Source organism: Rhizophagus irregularis, chromosome 2, assembly GCF_026210795.1.
Source record: "Rhizophagus irregularis chromosome 2, complete sequence".
Classification (NCBI taxonomy): domain Eukaryota; kingdom Fungi; phylum Glomeromycota; class Glomeromycetes; order Glomerales; family Glomeraceae; genus Rhizophagus; species Rhizophagus irregularis.
Genome location: NC_089430.1, coordinates 5,936,128 through 5,956,227, shown reverse-complemented (window position 1 = coordinate 5,956,227; position 20,100 = coordinate 5,936,128). Strand labels below are relative to the sequence as shown.

At 27.9% G+C, this 20,100-nt stretch overlaps 7 protein-coding genes across 7 annotated transcripts; 1 reads left to right on the top strand and 6 right to left on the bottom strand.

Annotated features, from left to right (window-relative positions):
- Nucleotides 1-4,250: 4,250 nt before the first annotated feature.
- Nucleotides 4,251-6,548, bottom strand: OCT59_012588 (uncharacterized protein; the record flags this gene model as incomplete). The annotated part of the gene is made up of 8 exons (XM_025321175.2): nt 4,251-5,266; nt 5,345-5,408; nt 5,484-5,659; nt 5,726-5,855; nt 5,945-6,027; nt 6,090-6,180; nt 6,249-6,401; nt 6,474-6,548. The coding sequence occupies 8 exons, from the start codon at nt 6,546-6,548 to the stop codon at nt 4,251-4,253; spliced, it is 1,788 nt and encodes a 595-aa protein (XP_025169607.2).
- Nucleotides 6,549-8,694: 2,146 nt separating this feature from the next.
- OCT59_012587 (uncharacterized protein) lies at nt 8,695-9,432 on the bottom strand (the record flags this gene model as incomplete). The annotated part of the gene is made up of 2 exons (XM_066134587.1): nt 8,695-9,044; nt 9,111-9,432. 2 exons carry the CDS (start codon nt 9,430-9,432, stop codon nt 8,950-8,952), a joined length of 417 nt encoding a protein of 138 aa, XP_065989839.1. The 3' UTR covers nt 8,695-8,949.
- Nucleotides 9,433-9,479: 47 nt separating this feature from the next.
- On the bottom strand, nt 9,480-10,019 carry OCT59_012586 (uncharacterized protein; the record flags this gene model as incomplete). Its single annotated transcript, XM_066134586.1, has 1 exon — nt 9,480-10,019. The coding sequence occupies one exon, from the start codon at nt 10,017-10,019 to the stop codon at nt 9,480-9,482; it is 540 nt and encodes a 179-aa protein (XP_065989838.1).
- A 2,220-nt stretch (nt 10,020-12,239) lies between these two features.
- On the bottom strand, nt 12,240-14,193 carry OCT59_012585 (Signal recognition particle). The gene is made up of 3 exons (XM_025309536.2): nt 13,681-14,193; nt 12,656-13,598; nt 12,240-12,567 (listed from the first exon to the last, which is right to left on the bottom strand). Exons 1-3 carry the CDS (start codon nt 14,163-14,165, stop codon nt 12,439-12,441), a joined length of 1,557 nt encoding a protein of 518 aa, XP_025169605.1. The 5' UTR covers nt 14,166-14,193; the 3' UTR covers nt 12,240-12,438.
- A 180-nt stretch (nt 14,194-14,373) lies between these two features.
- Nucleotides 14,374-16,771, top strand: OCT59_012584 (uncharacterized protein). The gene has a single exon (XM_025330751.2). It carries the CDS (start codon nt 14,402-14,404, stop codon nt 16,595-16,597), a length of 2,196 nt encoding a protein of 731 aa, XP_025169604.1. The 5' UTR covers nt 14,374-14,401; the 3' UTR covers nt 16,598-16,771.
- OCT59_012583 (uncharacterized protein) lies at nt 16,698-17,911 on the bottom strand (the record flags this gene model as incomplete). Its single annotated transcript, XM_025321173.2, has 4 exons — nt 16,698-17,041; nt 17,142-17,415; nt 17,494-17,735; nt 17,817-17,911. 4 exons carry the CDS (start codon nt 17,909-17,911, stop codon nt 16,831-16,833), a joined length of 822 nt encoding a protein of 273 aa, XP_025169603.1. The 3' UTR covers nt 16,698-16,830.
- A 98-nt stretch (nt 17,912-18,009) lies between these two features.
- OCT59_012582 (serine palmitoyltransferase component) lies at nt 18,010-20,087 on the bottom strand (the record flags this gene model as incomplete). The annotated part of the gene is made up of 5 exons (XM_025321172.2): nt 18,010-18,370; nt 18,453-18,877; nt 18,952-19,334; nt 19,411-19,711; nt 19,782-20,087. 5 exons carry the CDS (start codon nt 20,085-20,087, stop codon nt 18,130-18,132), a joined length of 1,656 nt encoding a protein of 551 aa, XP_025169602.1. The 3' UTR covers nt 18,010-18,129.
- Nucleotides 20,088-20,100: the final 13 nt, after the last annotated feature.

The window sequence follows — 20,100 nt, the reverse complement described above, 5'->3', positions numbered from 1 at the left end:
ATCTGTAGTTTCGCCTGAAGCTCCAAAGTCAAATTAACAGATGATCGGCAAATATAGGCAAATATCAAATTATTGAAAATTTCAGTTTAAGGTTAACTTTAACAATATAATTTTTTTTATTTTTCATAAATTATACTACTAAAAAGACATTAGGCCAAGTAAATAAATTTATTCGTTTCTCATGACCGGACGGGTCATGTAAATGTTACGAAAAAATAAAAAAATTTATTTTATTTGGTCATGTGATTTTGGTTTTGACCAATCATAATCATAAAAAAATAATTTTTTTTTCCATCCGGGTACCCGGCAAAAAATTTATTAAATCAACCAATCATCATCTAGGAATCGGCTAAATTTTTTTTGAAAATAAATTTTTTTTCCGGGCGGCCGGGTCAAATTTAGCAATTTTTTTTCATGAGAAACGAATAATTTTATTTCTTTAGCCTTAGTATAGTTTGGCTAAGAATTTTATGGCTTTAACCATAGCTTCAAAATTAATGTGACATGATATCAATGAATGATCGGCAAAGTGATAAAAACATGTTCGCTATGCTGCTATAGTCTATCCCAAAAAAGGATATTTTACCACCTAATAAAAATTGAAAATAAAATATTATATAATATTACATGAAATCTAAAAAGGAAATATTTATGCTAATTACAGTTCTGAATAATTTTTCAGTTTAAAAATATTTTTTTATTAAAAAATTTTTTGAAAAAACTTTATATAAAATTTTAAAACTTTTGCAAATATCTATATACTCCTACATAATAAGTTTAAGATCACCTTATTTTTGTTTATATTAATAAAGTTTTATTCTTATTTATATAATTTATTTTTTTTAAAAAAAATTTTGTATTATAATTTTTTAAATAAACATAAAAAATTATCATATTTGCATTTATAAATCATGTAAAATAAAGTTTTTTTTTAATAGAAAAATTTTAATTCTGCAGTTATAGTAAAATGAATACAAAATTTTAATAGTTTAGCTAACAATAAAATTATATTTCAAATTTCATAAAAATTGAGTCAGTAGTTATTAAGAAATTAATAATTAAGGATTGATAATTTATATATGAAAATCATTATTTATTAGATTTTATATATAAATTGTCAATTCTTAATTATTATTTTCTCAATAACTACTAATTCAATCTTTACAAAATTTGAAATATAATCTTATTTTTACCTAACTATTTAAATTTACTTATATTTTGTTATAATCATTCTGGTTAAAAGGTTAAAAATTTGTTATTAAAAAAAAAAATCTTGTATTATATAATTTATAAAGATTAATATAATATTTTTTATATTTATTTAAGAAATTACAAAAAAAAAACTTATATAAATAAGAATAAAACTTTATTAATATAAACAAAAATAAGGTGGTCTTAAACTTATTACGCAGGAATATGTATTTTTGAGAATTATTTAAAGCAAAACAAATCACATAATTCAATATAATATGAGTAAACTAATTTTTTATAAATTAAAATTAATATAAACTTGAAAATCATAAAATAAGCATATCTTATTAATTTACTATACAAATTTATTTAAAAAAAAAGTAGATTTTGAATACTATTTTTAACTTTATATATAAGCAAAAGATTTTTGCCAATTATATTTAAAAATAAATAAATAAAAATAAAAGTCAAATAAATCAAAAATAGCATTCAAAACCTTATTTTATGCTTCAAGTAAACTTGCAAAGCTGACTAAAATATATTTTAACATGTATATTTAAAAAATTATATATATATGGTAAAAAGTTTTATTTAGAAAATGAATTTTTTTCTAGTTATGATTTGCTCCTACTTTAAATATTCTTCATTTTAATAAACATAAAATAAATAATATTATTAGTTATAAGATTCATTTACATATAAAATAAATTTATAATTGAAAATTTTTAAAAATTTTATTATATATAAATAAATTACATCTAAAAAAAAATGTTACATAAAGTTATTATAATTTTTTCTTTTTTAAATTAATAAAATTGCTGGTAAAATTACTAGTAAATTTGAAATTTTTTCTAAAAACCTCCATTTTTTTTTTTTTTTTTCTGCAATGCATTTGATAGTTTATTAAATAGCAAAAAGAATCAGAAAAATACAAATTGTATAGCCTATTCTAACTATTTAATATTATTAACTACCAAACCACTCGTCATGCTGTAGAGCATCCCACGTATGCACTGTCAGGTGAAATTTTTGCTCAGAGGCTATAGTTCATTTAAAAATGGCCATTCTTAGCATAAATGCCCTTCTTTTTACGCAAGGCATTCACAGGACCCACCTAAAAACCTCTATTAAAAGTTAAGTAGGATCTTTTAGTTATTATATTTTAGTTAATTTTTATATTAAATAATATATTTATAAGTGTATATATTAATTTATAATTATAAAATTTTTAATTATATTTATTTTTTCAGAAACTTTATAGTAGTATTAAATTTTAAACTTGTCTAATTAGTTTTTTTAATTGAATAATTTTAAACTATCTAAACCAGTTTTAGATATAATTTTAGATAGTTTAAAACTGTTTAAGAGTTCTAATATTCATCAACTGAAACTAAAAATAAAATAAAAATATAATGTTAAAATGTTAAAAAAGTAAAAAGTAAATTTATTTTTCACTTTAGGTAAGATTTGATATTTCTTATCTTCAAGTTATAAATTATCAAAAATGTCAAAAATGGTATTTATAATTTTTCTTAAAGTATTAAATAAATTTGTAAAGCAGTTAAAATTACCTTTAAATTATAATTTTTAAAGATTATATAGGACCCCGGATATCTCCAAAACAGGTCATAAGTCACACTTTCGGCAGATTGGCCCATTTTTCAGGGGCTCAAAAAATCGTTTTTTGTAAATATCTCGGCATCCAGTGGTCCAATTTTGATGAACTTTTTTGGCCAAAAGTCCATTATGACCTTTATATTAGATATCCGGGGTCCTGATTATATAAATTTATATTAAGTTTTATTTTTAAAAAAAATTTTTTTTGTATTTCATTTTTAAAAATAATTGGCAAATGATCAATATGACATCATTTTTATATATTAAATTTAAGGGAATGAAAAATCACTTATATGAGAAATAAATTTTTTCAAAAGTAAAAAAAAATGTGAAACTTAGCATTATTTGTTATTCAATAATCATACATAAATGAATTAATATTTATTAGATTCATTTTACTGAGATATGTTGAATGGTAGTATTTAATAAAGATCATATCTCTAGTATTAATAGATAGTGTTCTTGAACCATCTATAATCCAGATTAAATTGACCTATTCAGATCTTTAATAATACCTAGAACCTTATTTAATTTTAAATCAAGTATCGATTTAACTTATATTTTAGTGTTTTTATATTCTGTAAAATTACTATGTTTGATTAAAATAAATACTGTAAAAGTATTTTTAAACCATTTTGCAGGTAAATTTGCTTACAATTTCTAAATTAGAATAAATGATGCTATAAAAAATTCTTTAATTTGACCAAATTATCACATAATTTGTAGCCAATTGATCTCATTCTGGCCATAAATTGTATGAAATATGGGATTAATCATTAAAATTGATGAGAAATTAGTCTGCAAAAATAGTATCAGAATTTTTATATAATAAAATCTAAACTTATCATATTTTTTCTCTATTTAAATATTTATTATAAACAAAATAAAGATAAAAAAATTAATTTTTATGAATATATATATATAATTAAAATTTTCATTAAGGTTCTATATAAAGTTAAAATCCTACTTTTAAACATTAAAAATCATATTAACAAAAGTTGTTTCTCATACCAAATTCTACATATTATATTAAGCTTTTATATAGCTACAATTAATTATAATGAAATCATCAAAGTTAAGTGCAAAGTTTTTTAAAACTTTGTGATTATCTTAAAATACAACTTTTGACCAATGGGTAATTTTCGATTTTCTAATATATAATTAATAAATGATAATAATTGCTGCACAATATATTTTAAACTATTTTGGAAAAAATTTTATTAAAATTGTTTATTTTTTATAAAATTAGATGAGAGTTGAAATTTTGGTAAAATTGTGGGCAAATTTGCCTGCAATTGCTTATGGTTTAAGGGATAGTCTTTTTTTTAATTTTGAAATTTAAAAAGTAAAAGTTATTGACATTTAAAGTGGGAAATAAATTAAAAGGCTATCATTTCAAAATTTAGGTAAAAAAAGGTAAAGCTGAATAATTTACTATATATTTATGTTAAAAAAATATTTTTTATTTCATCAAAATTTACATCAAGAATCTTCCTGGTACGTCTTTCATGTATTTCAACTCTTCCGCTTTCTAAAAATCTCTTCCCTAATATCATCATCCATGGATAACCAACTAATTCTGAATCTTTTATACGGTAACCTAAAGACAAATTTGTTCTATCGTCAATAAGCACTTCACCGTTCAATTCATGACTGATTGAAGTTAATAAATCGAATAAATTCCGTGTTGCTTGTTGTATTAGTGGTTCATCTGAATTTGGGATAATACAAACTCTATAAGGTGCAACAGATGATGGCCAGATTATGCCATGCTCATCATATGAGGATTCAATAATCGCAGCAAGCATTCTTGAAATCCCAATACCATAACAACCCATTTGAATCGGCCTAAGTTCTCCCATATTTTGAGGAGTTTCAGGTGCAAATGTAGCTTTTAAAGGTTCTGAATATTTCGTACCTAAGAGAAAAGTGTGACCAACTTCAATAGCATTATGACCAATAAGAGGATTATTATGTGAGACCGAAGACATGGAACATATAGGACATCCATCACCTGGAGAGGTATTATGAAAGTCGCCATGATGCATAGTGATAATATGTTTATTACTTTGTATTAATTTGTATATATTTTCATCAAACAGTTTGTTAGACAAAAATAATTCTAAATCGGGTAAATTTGTTTGAAAGGTAATGTCGATATAAATATCAATTTCATTGAAATTATTATTAATTTGAATATCTTTAATATCATTCACTATTTGAATATCTTCAAAAGAATTCTCACTCGCAGCGGCTTTCAATTTAAATACGTTTAGAACATAGCCGGATCCTAATATGCAGATTATGAGCCTATTATTTTTGCTAATTCCAAAGTTAAATATTGGTTTCTTATTAACTCCATTTCCTGCTTGTTTTGTTAAGGGAAGAGAACCATATGCTCTCTCTTCATTCGCTGAATATCCACAATTTGAACAAGTTAATATCATATCTTCTCCAACTATATAGTTAAAAAAATATAATTAGAAATTTGATTTAGTAAGACAGTATTTTAAATAATTTAAAAATTATTTTTCACCTTGAGATAAAAAATGAAATTCGTGTGATTTAGTCCCTCCAATATTTCCTGAATCTGCATCTGCCTAGAAAATTCAAAAGGCATTCTCGTGATTCCTAATATAATAAATGGCTAATTAAGATATTTAAAGTAAACTTACAATAACAAAAGGAACTCCAATCTTATTAAAAATATTTTTATATGCAATCAAGACTTCCTCGTATGTTCTTAGGGCTGCTTCTTCGCTAGTGTCAAATGTATATAAATCTTTCATAATAAATTCCCGTCCGCGAAGTAAGCCATAACGAGGACGCATTTCATCTCGATATTTTTTACCTATATAAAATAATAAATTTGTAAATTTTACTAGTTAACCATTAAAAAAATAATCAAATATATTACCTATTTGGTATAATCGTAATGGAAGTTGTCTGTATGACGCAATTTCGTGTCCGACTAGTTGAGTAATTTCTTCTTCATGTGTTGGGGCGAGGCAATATTCCGACCCTTTCCTATCTTTGAGACGAAATAGCTATCAAAAGTTGTTTAATATGAAGAGAAATTAATTCATAAAAAGCAAATTATAGTGACTTGTCAAGTATACAAATATCAATACCAAACCTCGCTACCAGCTGACTTCCAACGTCCTGTCTGTTTCCAAGTACTAGCGCTTAACAGGATAGAGAGAGATAATTTTTGTGCACCTGTTCAATGATTAATTTGTTAAAACCAGATAAATCTCAAGCATTGATTGACTTCAATTTACCAATACTTGTCATTTCAAAATCTATTATTCTTTCTATTTTATCAAGTGAACGTAAAGCTAGTGGTAAGAGCGAATACATTCCTGAAGAGGACTATCAAAATAGTATATCATATATCATATAAATCAAAAATAAAATGCTACTTAAGACTAAAAACATACCCGTCTTATCAACCCAGCGCGAATCATGAGACGGTAACTCTCACAAATAATATTTTCCTCTTGCTCATGTTTCTGTTTACTCTTTATATTTGATACGTTTTTTGTGGTTGGAAGAAATATTTTTGACAAACATGTTCTGTTGCTATAACTTGCCTAAAAAAACGTTTGTCCTAGTAGAAATTTATAAATAAAATAAATTATATTTTCCCTATAAATAATACTAACCGAGGTAAAATATCGCTTCTGTATAATTAATTGTGCCAACTGTTTATATAAACAAAACGACCGTGTTTTGAACATTTTTACTGAAAAAAAATTTTCGCGATGGGTAGAAACTAGAAAATCATCCGGATTAATTTTTAATTTTAATTTCGCTAGAACTACAAGTTTGGCCAGAATTAGTACATCGTTAATTTTGGCCAAAATGATCGACATTCCGATCACGTTCATGAGTATTTCTTCTAAATGGCTATCTTTTCTTGAAATTCATTAAATCATAGTATCCGGCTTAACCATGACTTCTAGTAATAATAACAAACCATTAATTTTTATACATATCAACTTTTCTATCACCCCACGAAAAATTTTCTGGGAAAAACTCTCATTTTTCTAACAAAAAAACTCCGACAATCTCTAATGAGAACTCCTTAGAGTACACTTTAGAGCAATCATATTCAAGTGAAGCACTAATTTGCAAAACTTGAATTTAGTCAATTGAAAACAAGAAATAATGGAGGAGGCGGAAAGTAGTACAAAGGGAAATTTTCTAAGTAGTTCAATGAGCTAGAATAATATGGAAAGGTTAAAAAATTTACTTGAATTAGAAAATTTGAAACGTATAAATAAAAAATTACATAAATTTAGAAATATTTCAATAGTAAATTTAGAAAACGATTATCATTCTACACTGTAAGTAAAGATGCTAATTTATTGGCGATGAATACAAAAATATGAATTGTTTGCACAATCTAGCATTTTGATGTGGTTGTCTAACCGTATTGAACTTCGGTAGTTATAACAATATCGATTCCATAAACTCTCCATATGATATGCTCTACTATCTGCGATAAAAAATGTGAATAAAATTCACAATTTTTTGATTTTGATCTCCGGATATATTTATTCTAGACTAAATCAACAAAACGGTCCATCAGATAAATTGTCGTTATTTCAAATTAACTATCCTCGAATGTTCTCATCATGTGTCCCATAGAGATCTTCTTAAACTCTTGCGAAATATTTGCGAACTTGCCCTTCCATTTGACTAATGTTACCATAGCGTAGGTGATCTTCCGTTGAAATTGTTTCTCGTGCTTATCATATATAGCTTTTTTATATAACATGAAGATGTTCCAAGTTGTATATCGACGATATTTTATTTTTTCATGACACCTCTATCCTCTTCACATGTAATAACCTGATTGGGAGGAACGTTTAAAACCATCTTGTTAGAGATAATGGCTAAAGAGATGTTTCCATCGTATTTTGATCATAGACTTCATAGACTTAAGTTCGCCAACGCTCCACGGAAATTTCAATCAAGTACGTATCAGAAATTATGCAGTTGAGAGTAATAACTAGTTACAAGCATTTTTGTTACTTTTACATTAATGGAGACCAACGTAAACAAAAAGAAAGCACTAACCTTCGATTTTAACAACGTGGAGATTAGATTTGGGAGGATTTTCTTTCCAAATGTCTTTGATTCCAAAAATATGACAATATTTTGTTGCTATCGGAAAGATCAAAACAGGAAATTGTATTATTGTTTCCTATACAGGTATTTGTACGCCATAATCTGAGATCACTTTGCTCTAACGGTTTCGAAGTAATCTTTTTCAGCTTTAATACGTCTTATGAGTCCGCCAATTGCGCCAATTGTTTCGTTTTCCTTAATTTTGATAGAGATTATGTTTCTAAATGGCTTCTCAGAACCAGACAATTATTGTCAACAGAGCGCATTTTTCTATGTTAGAAATAACACATAAACCCGGTACTTATATTTTTATTCTCTCTGCCACAGAACAACATATTATCTAAATACGCGTATTTGTTTGTTATAATAAATTTACTTCGTAGGCGAAGCTTAGAGGCTACTTGTTATACGAATACTTGGGGCAATTCCGAAGATGCTTGTTCAGGTAATCATTTGTTGTAGATTTCGTTTTACATGAAAACCAAGATTAGTAAGCAATTATTCCATTTATTATAACTTCGACTAATTCTCACGTGGAAAACTAACAGACTAATAGACTAGAAGTGTAATACAATTACTATATTTACATTGGTGGTTGGTACGCCTTCCCTAATCTATTTTGTACAATACGGTAATAATGTTTAGACTTTTTATCAAATATACTATCACTTATGGATCTGTTTCACATGGCAATAAATGTGACACAATGTATAATTTATTTTTTCATTTTTTTATTACATTATCGCATTGTGAATATTTTTCATTTTTTATTAATAATATTACATATTAGATATCACTTCAAGAAGTATTAGAAGTATACAAGCAGTAAGCAAAAATACATTGTATTTAGTAAATTTTTTGGTTTTTTTTGCATTTTTTTGGTAAACTTGAAATATTATTTACGCCTGCAGATTATGATATTTCATAATCATTATTATTTGTTCAGAATACTATAGATCAAATTTAGACATCACATTTTGATCAAAACACAATACAGAAATCAGTTCAATGTTTCTTTTTTGAGTTCTTTTTTTTCGAATTCTTTTTCTTCTTTGCAACAGGGTGAACATCCGTCGTTTTTGTGGCAGGTTCTGGCAAATCTAGGAGAAAAAAAAACAATTATAAAAATTAAGAAAAAAAAAGGAATAAACATAATCTTGACATACCATCTGTAGTGTCTTCAAATTCTGTAATAGTTCCATCATACTCTAAACCCCATATTACACTTCTAGTTGAAGATCCCTTTGACATCACACTCCAATAATCTCCAAGCGGCCATAAAACAGCCATCATGTTTCCCCATTCGAACAAACGACCGTAGCAGTCTAAAAAAAGCATTCCATTGTAACATTCCCCGATGAGAATAACATGATCAAAACCATACGCTTTAATATCTTCCAAATAAGGTTTATAAACAGGATTTCTATTTTTGACATAATGGCCAAGAGATTCTGCCGCATGCTTACGATCTAATTTATTTGCTATCATCTCGACTTCTAAGAACGGATTTTTCGGAATTTTGCAATCTTTTTGAGTTACATCATTTTTTTCCCCCATCGACACATGGGACATGGGTTCATAAAAAATTGTCCTTTATATTGTACGTTTGGGACCACAAAATGGCATGGTGTTTTTGGCTTTTCTTCCGTTCGTGCATTGCCTGTAAAGGCGCCCACTCTGCACAATTCCCCCAAGGATAATCGCAAGTTTTTAATTCTTTCTCTGTTAGGACAATATTCTTGCGACACCATAGCAATATCGGAATATTTGCCGCTCTCGATTTCGCTATTAATTGGTTGTTCCTGTACACCATTCCTTTCGTTATTGTTCTTGTCGCTATTCCACAGCGGACTGATGTCCCGAACATAAATTTCACGATCTTTCCTTCTTTCATTGATGCCATTACATTTACTGTTGTTGGGCGACCCAACGCATTCGGTTCCATCTCCGTAATTTTGTCTGCCAAGGTAATTTGCATTCTGATAAGAAAATGTTTCTGGTCTTGAAGCTCCATTTCTTTGATTAACTCCATGCTCATTACGTAAATCGTCCAGAGTAGGGCTACTACGTCCCATATAGTTATTATCGGAATTGGCCGACAGTGGGGTGGTTCTACCAACTTCCCCTGGACACCATACGGAAGATAAGTTCGAAGATTCCTACATAAAAAATTTTTCGTTGGCTATTCCTATCATTTCGAAATAGTAATATATATATATATTATAAATAAACTTTCTCGCACATTTTCCTTTAATGTCATTTTTTTAATGTCATCTAACCAGGACCAAGCTTACAAAAAGTGGCAAGATAGAAATTTACTTGTTTTACTTTTGGAAAACAAAAGAAATCTCATACAAGAACAGAGTCAGGGTGAGTCACAAATTGACAATGCTTAGGACTTACTCTAACACGTGATATATTACAGTAATCATATTATATTACTTATATATTACATCATTTTTTTGCTTCCCATTTGATTAATTAGCGTAGTCCTACTTTATCAAATAGTTCTGACCGAAGAGTGAGGTCCCGTACGGGATGAAGGGCGGAGTTCTATACACGCATATTAGTTTTTAGTCTCTTCTTCGAATTGCTATGATACCTACTTTTATTTGTAATAGTCTCTACTACTCTTTTAGTAATAAAATAAAAATAAATAAAATAAATCATTTTTTTGCTTGAGCTACAAGAACAGAGTCAGGATGAGTCACAAATTGACAATGTATGGCAATATGAATCTTGACCCCACTGCACATTATCGATCACATATGTTTTACAATACCATGAATAGGATCGACAACGTGGTCAAGTTTTACGTACGTGAACTCCGTGACGGGTCAAGATTCATATATTTGCGGTATTAATGGGTCAGAACGCTAATTATTATTATTATTATTTTTAATGCAGGATTTAAATATATTTATAGTATCCCAAATACATAAGACACTTAGAGCCGTCCGTGCAAATCACGTGACAACCCTATAACATTTTTTAGCACTAAAAGACACATTACAAAAATTTTAAAATAAATACTAAACCTGTCCTATAGCCAAACTTGACCTAACTAATGTTAAACTATTTGAATAGAAAAACTATCTAGGATCCACTAATGTAAAGAATACTAGAATTAAAACTTCGTCATCTCTCGACGTTGTTTAAGAACCGGTCAATCTCTACGTAAATCCTATTTTTATGTTATCTATTCTAAAATTAAAAATTAGTACATGAAAGAAAGATAAAAGGAAAGACTAAATCAAAGTTTACACGGGGTGTTTGAACACGGGTCATGTGAAATATAATGACACCAATGTCACACCCTTTACTTTTTCTATGTAATATAATGTATTTTTGACTGCTCTGCAAATTTACTTAAGGCATCAATGGGGGTTTTGAATGCCGTTTTTGACTTATATATGAAAAACTGTCTTTGCCGATCATTTCCTAAATTTTTTAAGAGTGATCGGCAAAATCAATTATTCATAGGTAAAGTCAAAACTGACATTCAAAAGCACCTTTGATGCCTTAGGTAAACTTGTAGAGCAGGAAAAAATCCATTTATCTACTAATTTTGAAGTTTATGCTATTAGCCAAAATGGCAATAATCACATGACCCGGGTTCAAACACCCCGTGTACAAATAGAAATTGCCAATTTAAATTTATATTTTGGTATCGGAATATTTTTTGACGTGAAATCACGTGACTTCGATCAGAACGCTAATTATATATCCTATACATAAATCATAACGGAGTTGATGCTAAGGTTTATCGGTTATTCTTTAATGGGAAAAAATATCTAATAGGAAATATGATGGCAATATTGACGCTGTTCCAAAGTTATAAAACGAAAAATTATTATATGAAATAATAAATAGGAGGATTTTAGGCGGAACTGAATTATTCCTATGGATGATTAGTTTTAACAGTATGTTCATTCATTTAGTGAAAATGCAAAAAAGAAAATTTTTTTCTATATTATGTATTAAATTACGAAATCTTTTAATTATCTTTAAATTTATTTTCTAAGGAATAATTTATGCAAAAAGCCTTGCATTCGTATAATCGTATTCACGTCACTAACAAAATGAACAAGAGAAGGTCGATAAGGAACTGAAGATCATAAAAGACATCTAAAAATGTGAAAAAAATCCTCGTTATTGATTTAGTAAATTACCAAATTAGAACTTTATGTAATATAAGTGTTAGCAACTACCTTGAATATTATCAATGGTAAATTGGTAGAAAATTAGATTGATTTATTACAAGCAGATTGAAGTCTCAATTATGCTAATTTAGATTTTAAAGAATTTTGTAAATAAATATTTTATTGATTTGATTTAAATTACAAAAAAATTTTTTTTTATGGACAAGAAAGAAAAATTAATTAAAAAAATTGTGTATATATATATACATATATATATATATATATATTAAAAATATACTAACACATAATTCCATGCTTTAATTATATTGGTACTTTCTCCATCATATTTTTCTTATCTACGATTACCACCCATACCAGGCATGCCACCAAGACCCATTTGTTTCATCATGTTCTGCATTTGACTTAGATCTGGCATACCACCTAATCCACCACCTAATCCACCACCACCCATTCCTCCCATCTATATTATAAAATAATAAAATAATAATATTAGTAATTTTTCCAAAATTTAGTTAAACCTCTTAATCTCTTTTTATTGTAATACTCACCATTTGTCTCATCATATCATTCATATTCATACCACGAGGCATCATTCTTTGCATTTGAGACATCATTTGCTGAGATGATTTTGAACCATCCATACCGGGAGCACCCATACCTTTAAATAAACCTTTATTGCCACCAAATTTTTTAACCATACCTTGAAAAGCTTTATGCTGTATTAATAATTCTTCAACTTCTCTTACGCTAGTACCACTACCACGTGCAACACGCTGAATCCTTTTTGGTTGAGTATGAAATAATTTACCATCACTATCCAATTCTGTTTCGTTCATACTATCCATTATAGTCATTAATCTTTTTATTCTTTGTGCACCTAATTCGTCAGAACCCTCAAAATTCATTTCTGACATACCTGGCATCATTTGCATCATTTTTGATAGAGGACCTAATTGTGATATATTCTGAAATTGTTCATACATATCTCTTATAGTAAAAATACCTTGTTCCAAATTTTTAATTAAATTCTTATTTTGATCCAATTTCAAATCTTGTACTGTCTCCATTAAACCTGATATATCACCCATACCTAACATTTTTTGTATAAATCTTCTCGGTTCGAATCTTTCTAAATCATGTAAATGTTCACCAGTACCGATAAATATAATTGGACTGCGTGTGGCAGCTACAGCTGATATTGCGCCACCACCTTTTGCATGACCATCCATTTTTGTAATAATAATTGAACCAATTTCTGCTGCTTCATGAAATGCTTTTGCTTGTGATTCAGCAGCTTGACCAATTGTACCATCCATTACAAATATTGTATTATTTGGATTAACTACAGCTGATATTTGTTTCATTTCTTCAAATAATTCGAATTCTTGTTTATGTCTACCTGATGTATCAACTATAATTATTTCAAACCCTTCTTTTTTAAATTTCTCTACTCCTTCATGTGCTATCTGTACTGGATCCGTCTCTGTATAACTGGAAAGAAAATAAAGGTGGTTCTTGTTTTAGATTAGATGAAAAAATTAAAATTATGTTTTAAAATTATATTATACAATACCTTCCGAAATATGGTATTTTTGCTTTGGTGGCATTTTGTTTTAATTGATCAAAAGCACCAGCACGAAAAGTATCAGCACAAACTAAACAAACTTTCCAACCTTTACGTTGATAATGATATGCCAACTTGGTACAAGTGGTAGTTTTTCCACTACCTTGTAATCCAACAAACATAATTATATTTACTTTGCCTTTTTTGGGCTTATAAGGTTCAACACCGGGTTCAACTAGTTTACATAGTTCATCAAGAACAGCTTTTTGTATAAGTTTACGTTTATTTATACCGGCAGCAAGTTCTTGAATATTAACGGTATTTTTAACATTATTTCTAAGTGTACTAACTAAACGCACATTGACGTCAGCCGCTAATAAGGCAGCGCAAATCTCTTTTAGAAGGGCGTCAAGAACTTTTGCATCTATAACAGGTTCTTTATTAATTTGTGCTAAAGCTGAATTAATACGTCTTCCTAGATCTGCTAAAACCATGTTTGTGAAGATCTAGCGAAAAAAAAGTAACGATACTAAGTGTTACAGAAGTTTTAAATTAATGATGACATAGATCATCGTACATACTAAGTTGATAATCATTACATATATATACAACGGGTATAATTCTCGAACGAGAAAAAATTTACTCATATGTGAAAGAATTTATTAATCTATCTATTTATATCTATATATATATATATTTGGGTCTTCTCTAAGCACTTACGCCTCAAAAAATGGAAGACAAAATAATAATAAAAGATTTAGAAGTTCACAATATAATAGGAGTTGATTCTTGGGAAAGAGTAAAAAAGCAACCAGTAATAATAAATTTAATAATTTATACAGACATATCAAAAGCGGGAGATACGGACCATTTACCATATTCAATTGATTATAGTTCTATTACTAAAAGTATCACAAAATTCTCGGAGGAAAGTTCCTTTAAATCTATTGAAGCATTGGCGGATGCAATTGCAAAATTATGTATAACAGAATTCCATATATCAAAAGTTAATATTCGACTAGAGAAACCAAAAGCATTATTACATGCAAAATGTGCAGGGGTAGAAATAACACGCACCAAAGAGGATTACGACGAATTATCAAAATCACAGAGCGGTGGTAATGAATATGATGATAGAATATTTGTACAAGATTTAAGATTGAATGCTATTATAGGAATTAATCCATGGGAAAGAGAAGAGAAACAAAGCGTTATAGTTAATTTAACTATTTATCCGACATATAAGGTGGATTCTGGCAAAGATTATGTTATTAAACCACATAATTATAGAACAATAGTTAGAACTGTTTCAAAACATGTTGAAGAGTCAAAATATAAAACAGTTGAAGCATTTGCTACTTCTATTGCTCGTATTGCAATAACGGAATGTCATGTTAATAAAATTACAATAAAAGTGGAAAAACCAAGCGCTTTAATGTTTGCTGCTTCTGCAGGAGTAGAAATTATAAGAAGTCAAACATTTTTTAATAAAAATATTTCTTCTCCTCAAAATAGAAGTGCCAATAATAAAGATATTCCTGAAGGATACAATCATTTGGCTTATATTGGACTAGGATCAAATATGGGCAATTGTGTTGAAAATATTAATGAGGCATTAAGACTATTTGAACCAGAATGTAGAATACTAGATACTTCATTCTTGTATGAAACGTCTCCAATGTATGTAGTGGATCAACCAAATTTTATTAATGCTGCTTGTAAAATTGTAACCAATTTAGATCCTGAAGAATTATTAGTAAAATTAAAGAATATTGAATCAAATATGGGAAGAACTCAAACGATACGATATGGTCAAAGGCCAATTGATTTGGATATACTATTTTATGATGATATTGAATATGTTTCTTCTTCTCTCACTATTCCACATCAATTAATGAGTGAAAGAGAATTTGTATTAAGACCATTATGTGACATTGAAAAAGGATTTGAACATCCAAAATTATTTAGAACCTGTGGCCAATTACTTTCTCATTACTTGAAAAGTCCTTCTTATTCTCCTGATAATTTTGTAAATAGAATATTACCAATTAAAAATGACAAAATATTAAAATGGTCTACAAAAACTTTTATAATGGGTATAATTAACGTTACTCCTGATTCATTCTCTGATGGTGGATTATACATTAACGTTGATTCTGCTCTTTCTCACGCGTTGAAATTAGTTGAAGAAGGCGCTGATATATTAGATATAGGTGGTTGTTCTACCCGTCCTGATGCTGATGATGTTCCTATTGAAGAAGAAATTAATCGTGTATTACCCGTTATAAGAGCGATTCGTTCTTCTTCTAATAATACTCTTTCGAATATCCCTATATCAATAGATACTTTTCATTCTGAAGTAGCTGAGAAAGCCATCCAAAATGGTGCTAATATAATTAATGATATTTCTGGTGGTTTATTAGATGAAAAAATTTATTCTATTTCTGCTAAATATAATTTACCAATTATCCTTCAACATATGAGAGGTACTCCTAAAACCATGAATCAATTAACTGATTATAATGATCTTATATTAGATATATCTAATGAATTATATGAAAGGGTTAAAGCTGCAATCAATGCTGGTGTAAAGCGTTGGAATATTATAATTGATCCTGGTATTGGTTTTGCAAAAAAATTCGATCAAAATCTAGAAATATTAAAGAGATTAAAAGAATTTAATGGAAAAAATAGTTTGCTTGAAGGGTTTCCTAGTTTGATTGGTGCAAGTAGGAAAAATTTTATTGGTAAGGTTATTGATCAACCTATTCCTCAAAATAGAAATTGGGGTACTGCTGCTGCTTGTACTGCCGCTATTTCGGCTGATGTGGATATCCTTAGAGTACATGATGTTAAAGAAATGTTGGATGTGGTTAAAGTTGCTGATTCAATTTGGAGGGTAAATAAAAAAGAAGAAATTAAGTAAAGCCCCACTTTTAACCGTAAAATTGGAGTTTTTATAAATAAATAAAAAATTAATTAATTAAAAAATAATCGTTTTTAAAATCTGCTAAAATTGTAATTTTAAAGTTCAAGTAAATGAATTTTAATTAATATTTGAAAATACAGTATGAATAATGAAAATCTTTTACTACGCTAAAAACTTGTACGAATCTAATATTAATCTGACTAAAAATACTAAAATATTGGTCCATTCAGCTAACATAGATATTCATAAGCAGCATGATACCAAATATTTACCCACCTGTTAACGGGATCAATAGTCATATAACAAAAATTGTTACAATTAATATTATCATTTGTAATAGTAGTAGTAGAAGGGGGAAATAAACTATTATTACTTAAATTAATTATTTTATAAACAAAAGATTTAATTATTAGATCGCCGGTTTCTTCATTTTTTTGTACACTATAAAATTATATAATGTATATATGTAAAATAATAATGTTAATATTATTTACCAAAGTAACTTTCTAATGATTACGCACACATATATTATTATACATACCTTATTAAATCTTTATAAATTTTTTTCAATACATTTAAGTATTCTATAATTAAATCTTCAAATTGACAAACATCGCCACCTAAACAAATTGATTTAAATATTCTAAATATAAATTCATTTCGATCTTCTATACTGAATATATTATAATGTGGTGAATCAAATATTAATAATAGTTTTCTTAATTCATCTGTTATCATTATTGGTGTTGATATATTCTCTTCTAAATATATTGGAGATGTTTTAACTATCGCTCCACTCTCTCGTCTTACTATTCCTAATTGTAGTAATGAAGAAATAAATTTAGTATAAAATAAATAATTATTAGTATAAACACTTAATAATGAAAATTTACCTGCATCGTATAACCTATCAAAAAAATTTAATGTTGTAACGTTACAAGGTACTTTCTCATATACAATATCATGAATTTTTTCATTTAAATCATTCCAATTATTTTGATCAGATTGTACTTTAAATTCTTTTCTCACATTTTCTTCGTTAAAAAATTCCAAAAAAAAAAAATTTTCGTCTTTTTCATTATCAAAATATTCTTCATAAATAAATCTTTTTATATAACTATGTCGTTTCATTCCCCTAAGGTGGTAAAGTAAGTGATAAGGTATGGTAAAAAAGTAAATACATATATTGTCTTATTAGTCATATGTTTACATATACCATTTTTCTAATAAATCCTGTACATGTTTGCTATTGTATTCCAATTCCTTCGGCGAATTTACATGATATTTAAAACGAAATTTTAGTTCACTCATCGGAAAAATCATCAGAGATAATATTTAGTACACTACTTATACAGTAAAATACTTAAATCGGTCGATCTGCATATTTACTGTAGATCTGATAATCAGTAAAATCATATTATTATTTGTTATCTTTTTTATTATTTTATTATTATTACCATTAAATAAATACGTTTAAGAAATAATACATATAGTAAAATAAAAAAAATTCTATTATCATTATTATATCATTATAAATTATTTTCCCCATCCCTTAAAACTTCTTCAATTGTATATCGAATTTTGTTACTTGATAATTTAAGTTGTAATATGTCCCCTATCTCATTACATATTTTTAATATTTCATCAATATCTTCTTTTGTATGTGCTGCTGATATACAAAATCTTGCTCTTGATGATATCATTGGTGTAGCTGGATATGCAACAACTACAACTGCTAAATTTCTCTTTAGACATTCTCTAGAAAATGCCCTATAGAAAATAATATTATTAAGACAATTTTATTAATTAAATATATATTCTCAAAAGAAAAAAAAACATCATCTATACTTACGGAATTTTTGCAGGATTAAATAATAAAAGAGGTATAATGGGTGAATCACGGTCGCCATAAACAATAAACCCTAATCTTCTCAAATTAGTACTTAAATATCTTGAGTTAAATGCTAATCTTTCTAATCTTTCTTGTCCTTCATTCGTTCCATCTTCTCCCATTATAATAGACATTGAAGTATATATCTGTTGAAGTACAATTGGAGTCATTGATTCTGCATATATAGTAGCATGATTTGTAAGTCGTAAATGATTGATGATATTTTTGTCTGCTGCTATATATCCTCCTGCTGCTCCAAATGATTTTGTAAGCGTTCCCATTAATATATCAACTTCATTAGGATCTATTCCATAATAATCACACACTCCCCTTCCATGTGGTCCTAGTGCTCCAATGCTATGCGCTTCATCCACGTATAAATAAAACTTTTAAAAAAGAGAAGAATGTGAGACCAATAGAAAAAATTTCTTTCTTTTATATAAGAAGGTTAAATATTTACCTTATATTTCTTTTTTAATTCGATGATTTTTGGAAGATTACATATACTTCCTTCCATGGAATATAATCCCTCCACAATTAAAAGTATTTTTTTCCATGGTCGATGTGTACGTGGTTGACCTTGACTAATACATTCTTTCAACAAGGATTCTAAATCTGTCATATTATTATGTTTAAATACTCTAATAAAAGCCCCAGCAAGACGACTACCAAATACTATAGAACTATGGTTAAGTTCATCAGAAATTATGAGGCATCCCTTTGATGCCAATGCTGGTATTGTTGTACTATTAGTAGCATATCCCATTGAAATAAGCATTGCTGCTGGCTTTCCTACAAATTTTGCTACCAATGATTCAACTTGTAGATGTAAATTTGATGTTCCTAAAAATGAAGAAAATAAATATAAACTAAATTGAATATAGGAATTTAATAATTAAATTTTTTTTTTTTTTCATACCAACTTCATTTCTAGGGCTACATGTCGAAATTCCATACTTTCTAACTGTTTGTTCAACTGCATCAGCACAAGGTCCTTGACTTTGTGCAAATCCTAAATAATTATAACTACTTAAATTTAAACAATCTCTTTTAGTTCCTGTTAATTGAAATGTTTTACAATAATCTTTGGTTTCTCTTTCTAATAAGGTAATTTTTCTTCCTGGAACTCCTGTAACTGGTCGATTGAAACAATCATTAATTCTTAATTTTAATCTACGAACATAAAAATTATCAAAATCAGAATTTAATGGTGCATATCCCTATCGTAAATTAGAAGTCAGTTATCATATGAATTAAAAAAATTCATCTTTTTAAGCACAATAGACTTACATTCTGTTCTTTCAAGTGTTTATAATTTTTGCTTAAAAATCTTTTTCCAAAAAAATCTCGCAGATGACCAAAACAAATAAGTACTAAATATGATAAATATGTGGTAAAAAGAAAGTAATACGGAGGCTCCTCTTCTTTCCAGCCTGGATCGTCTTCTCTTCGCTTTGATACATATCGCTGTTTTTTAGCAGGTCCCTCTTGTTCTACTTTCATAGCCGAACTAGTAAAATGATCGCTAGAGCTTTCAGAAGTAGATAGTTGAAAATTCTGAGCTGTTGAAACCTTTGTTCGGCTTCCTTTGCCCATTGTGAAATATCAG

Coding starts and splice junctions, on each gene's coding strand:
- OCT59_012585 (XM_025309536.2), bottom strand. CDS start 14,165: ATGGTTTTAGCAGATCTAGGAAGACGTATTAATTCAGCTTTAGCACAA. Junction 13,599..13,680: donor AAAATACCATATTTCGGAAG/GTATTGTATAAT, acceptor TTTTCTTTCCAG/TTATACAGAGACGGATCCAG. Junction 12,568..12,655: donor ATGATATGATGAGACAAATG/GTGAGTATTACA, acceptor TTTATAATATAG/ATGGGAGGAATGGGTGGTGG.
- OCT59_012584 (XM_025330751.2), top strand. CDS start 14,402: ATGGAAGACAAAATAATAATAAAAGATTTAGAAGTTCACAATATAATA.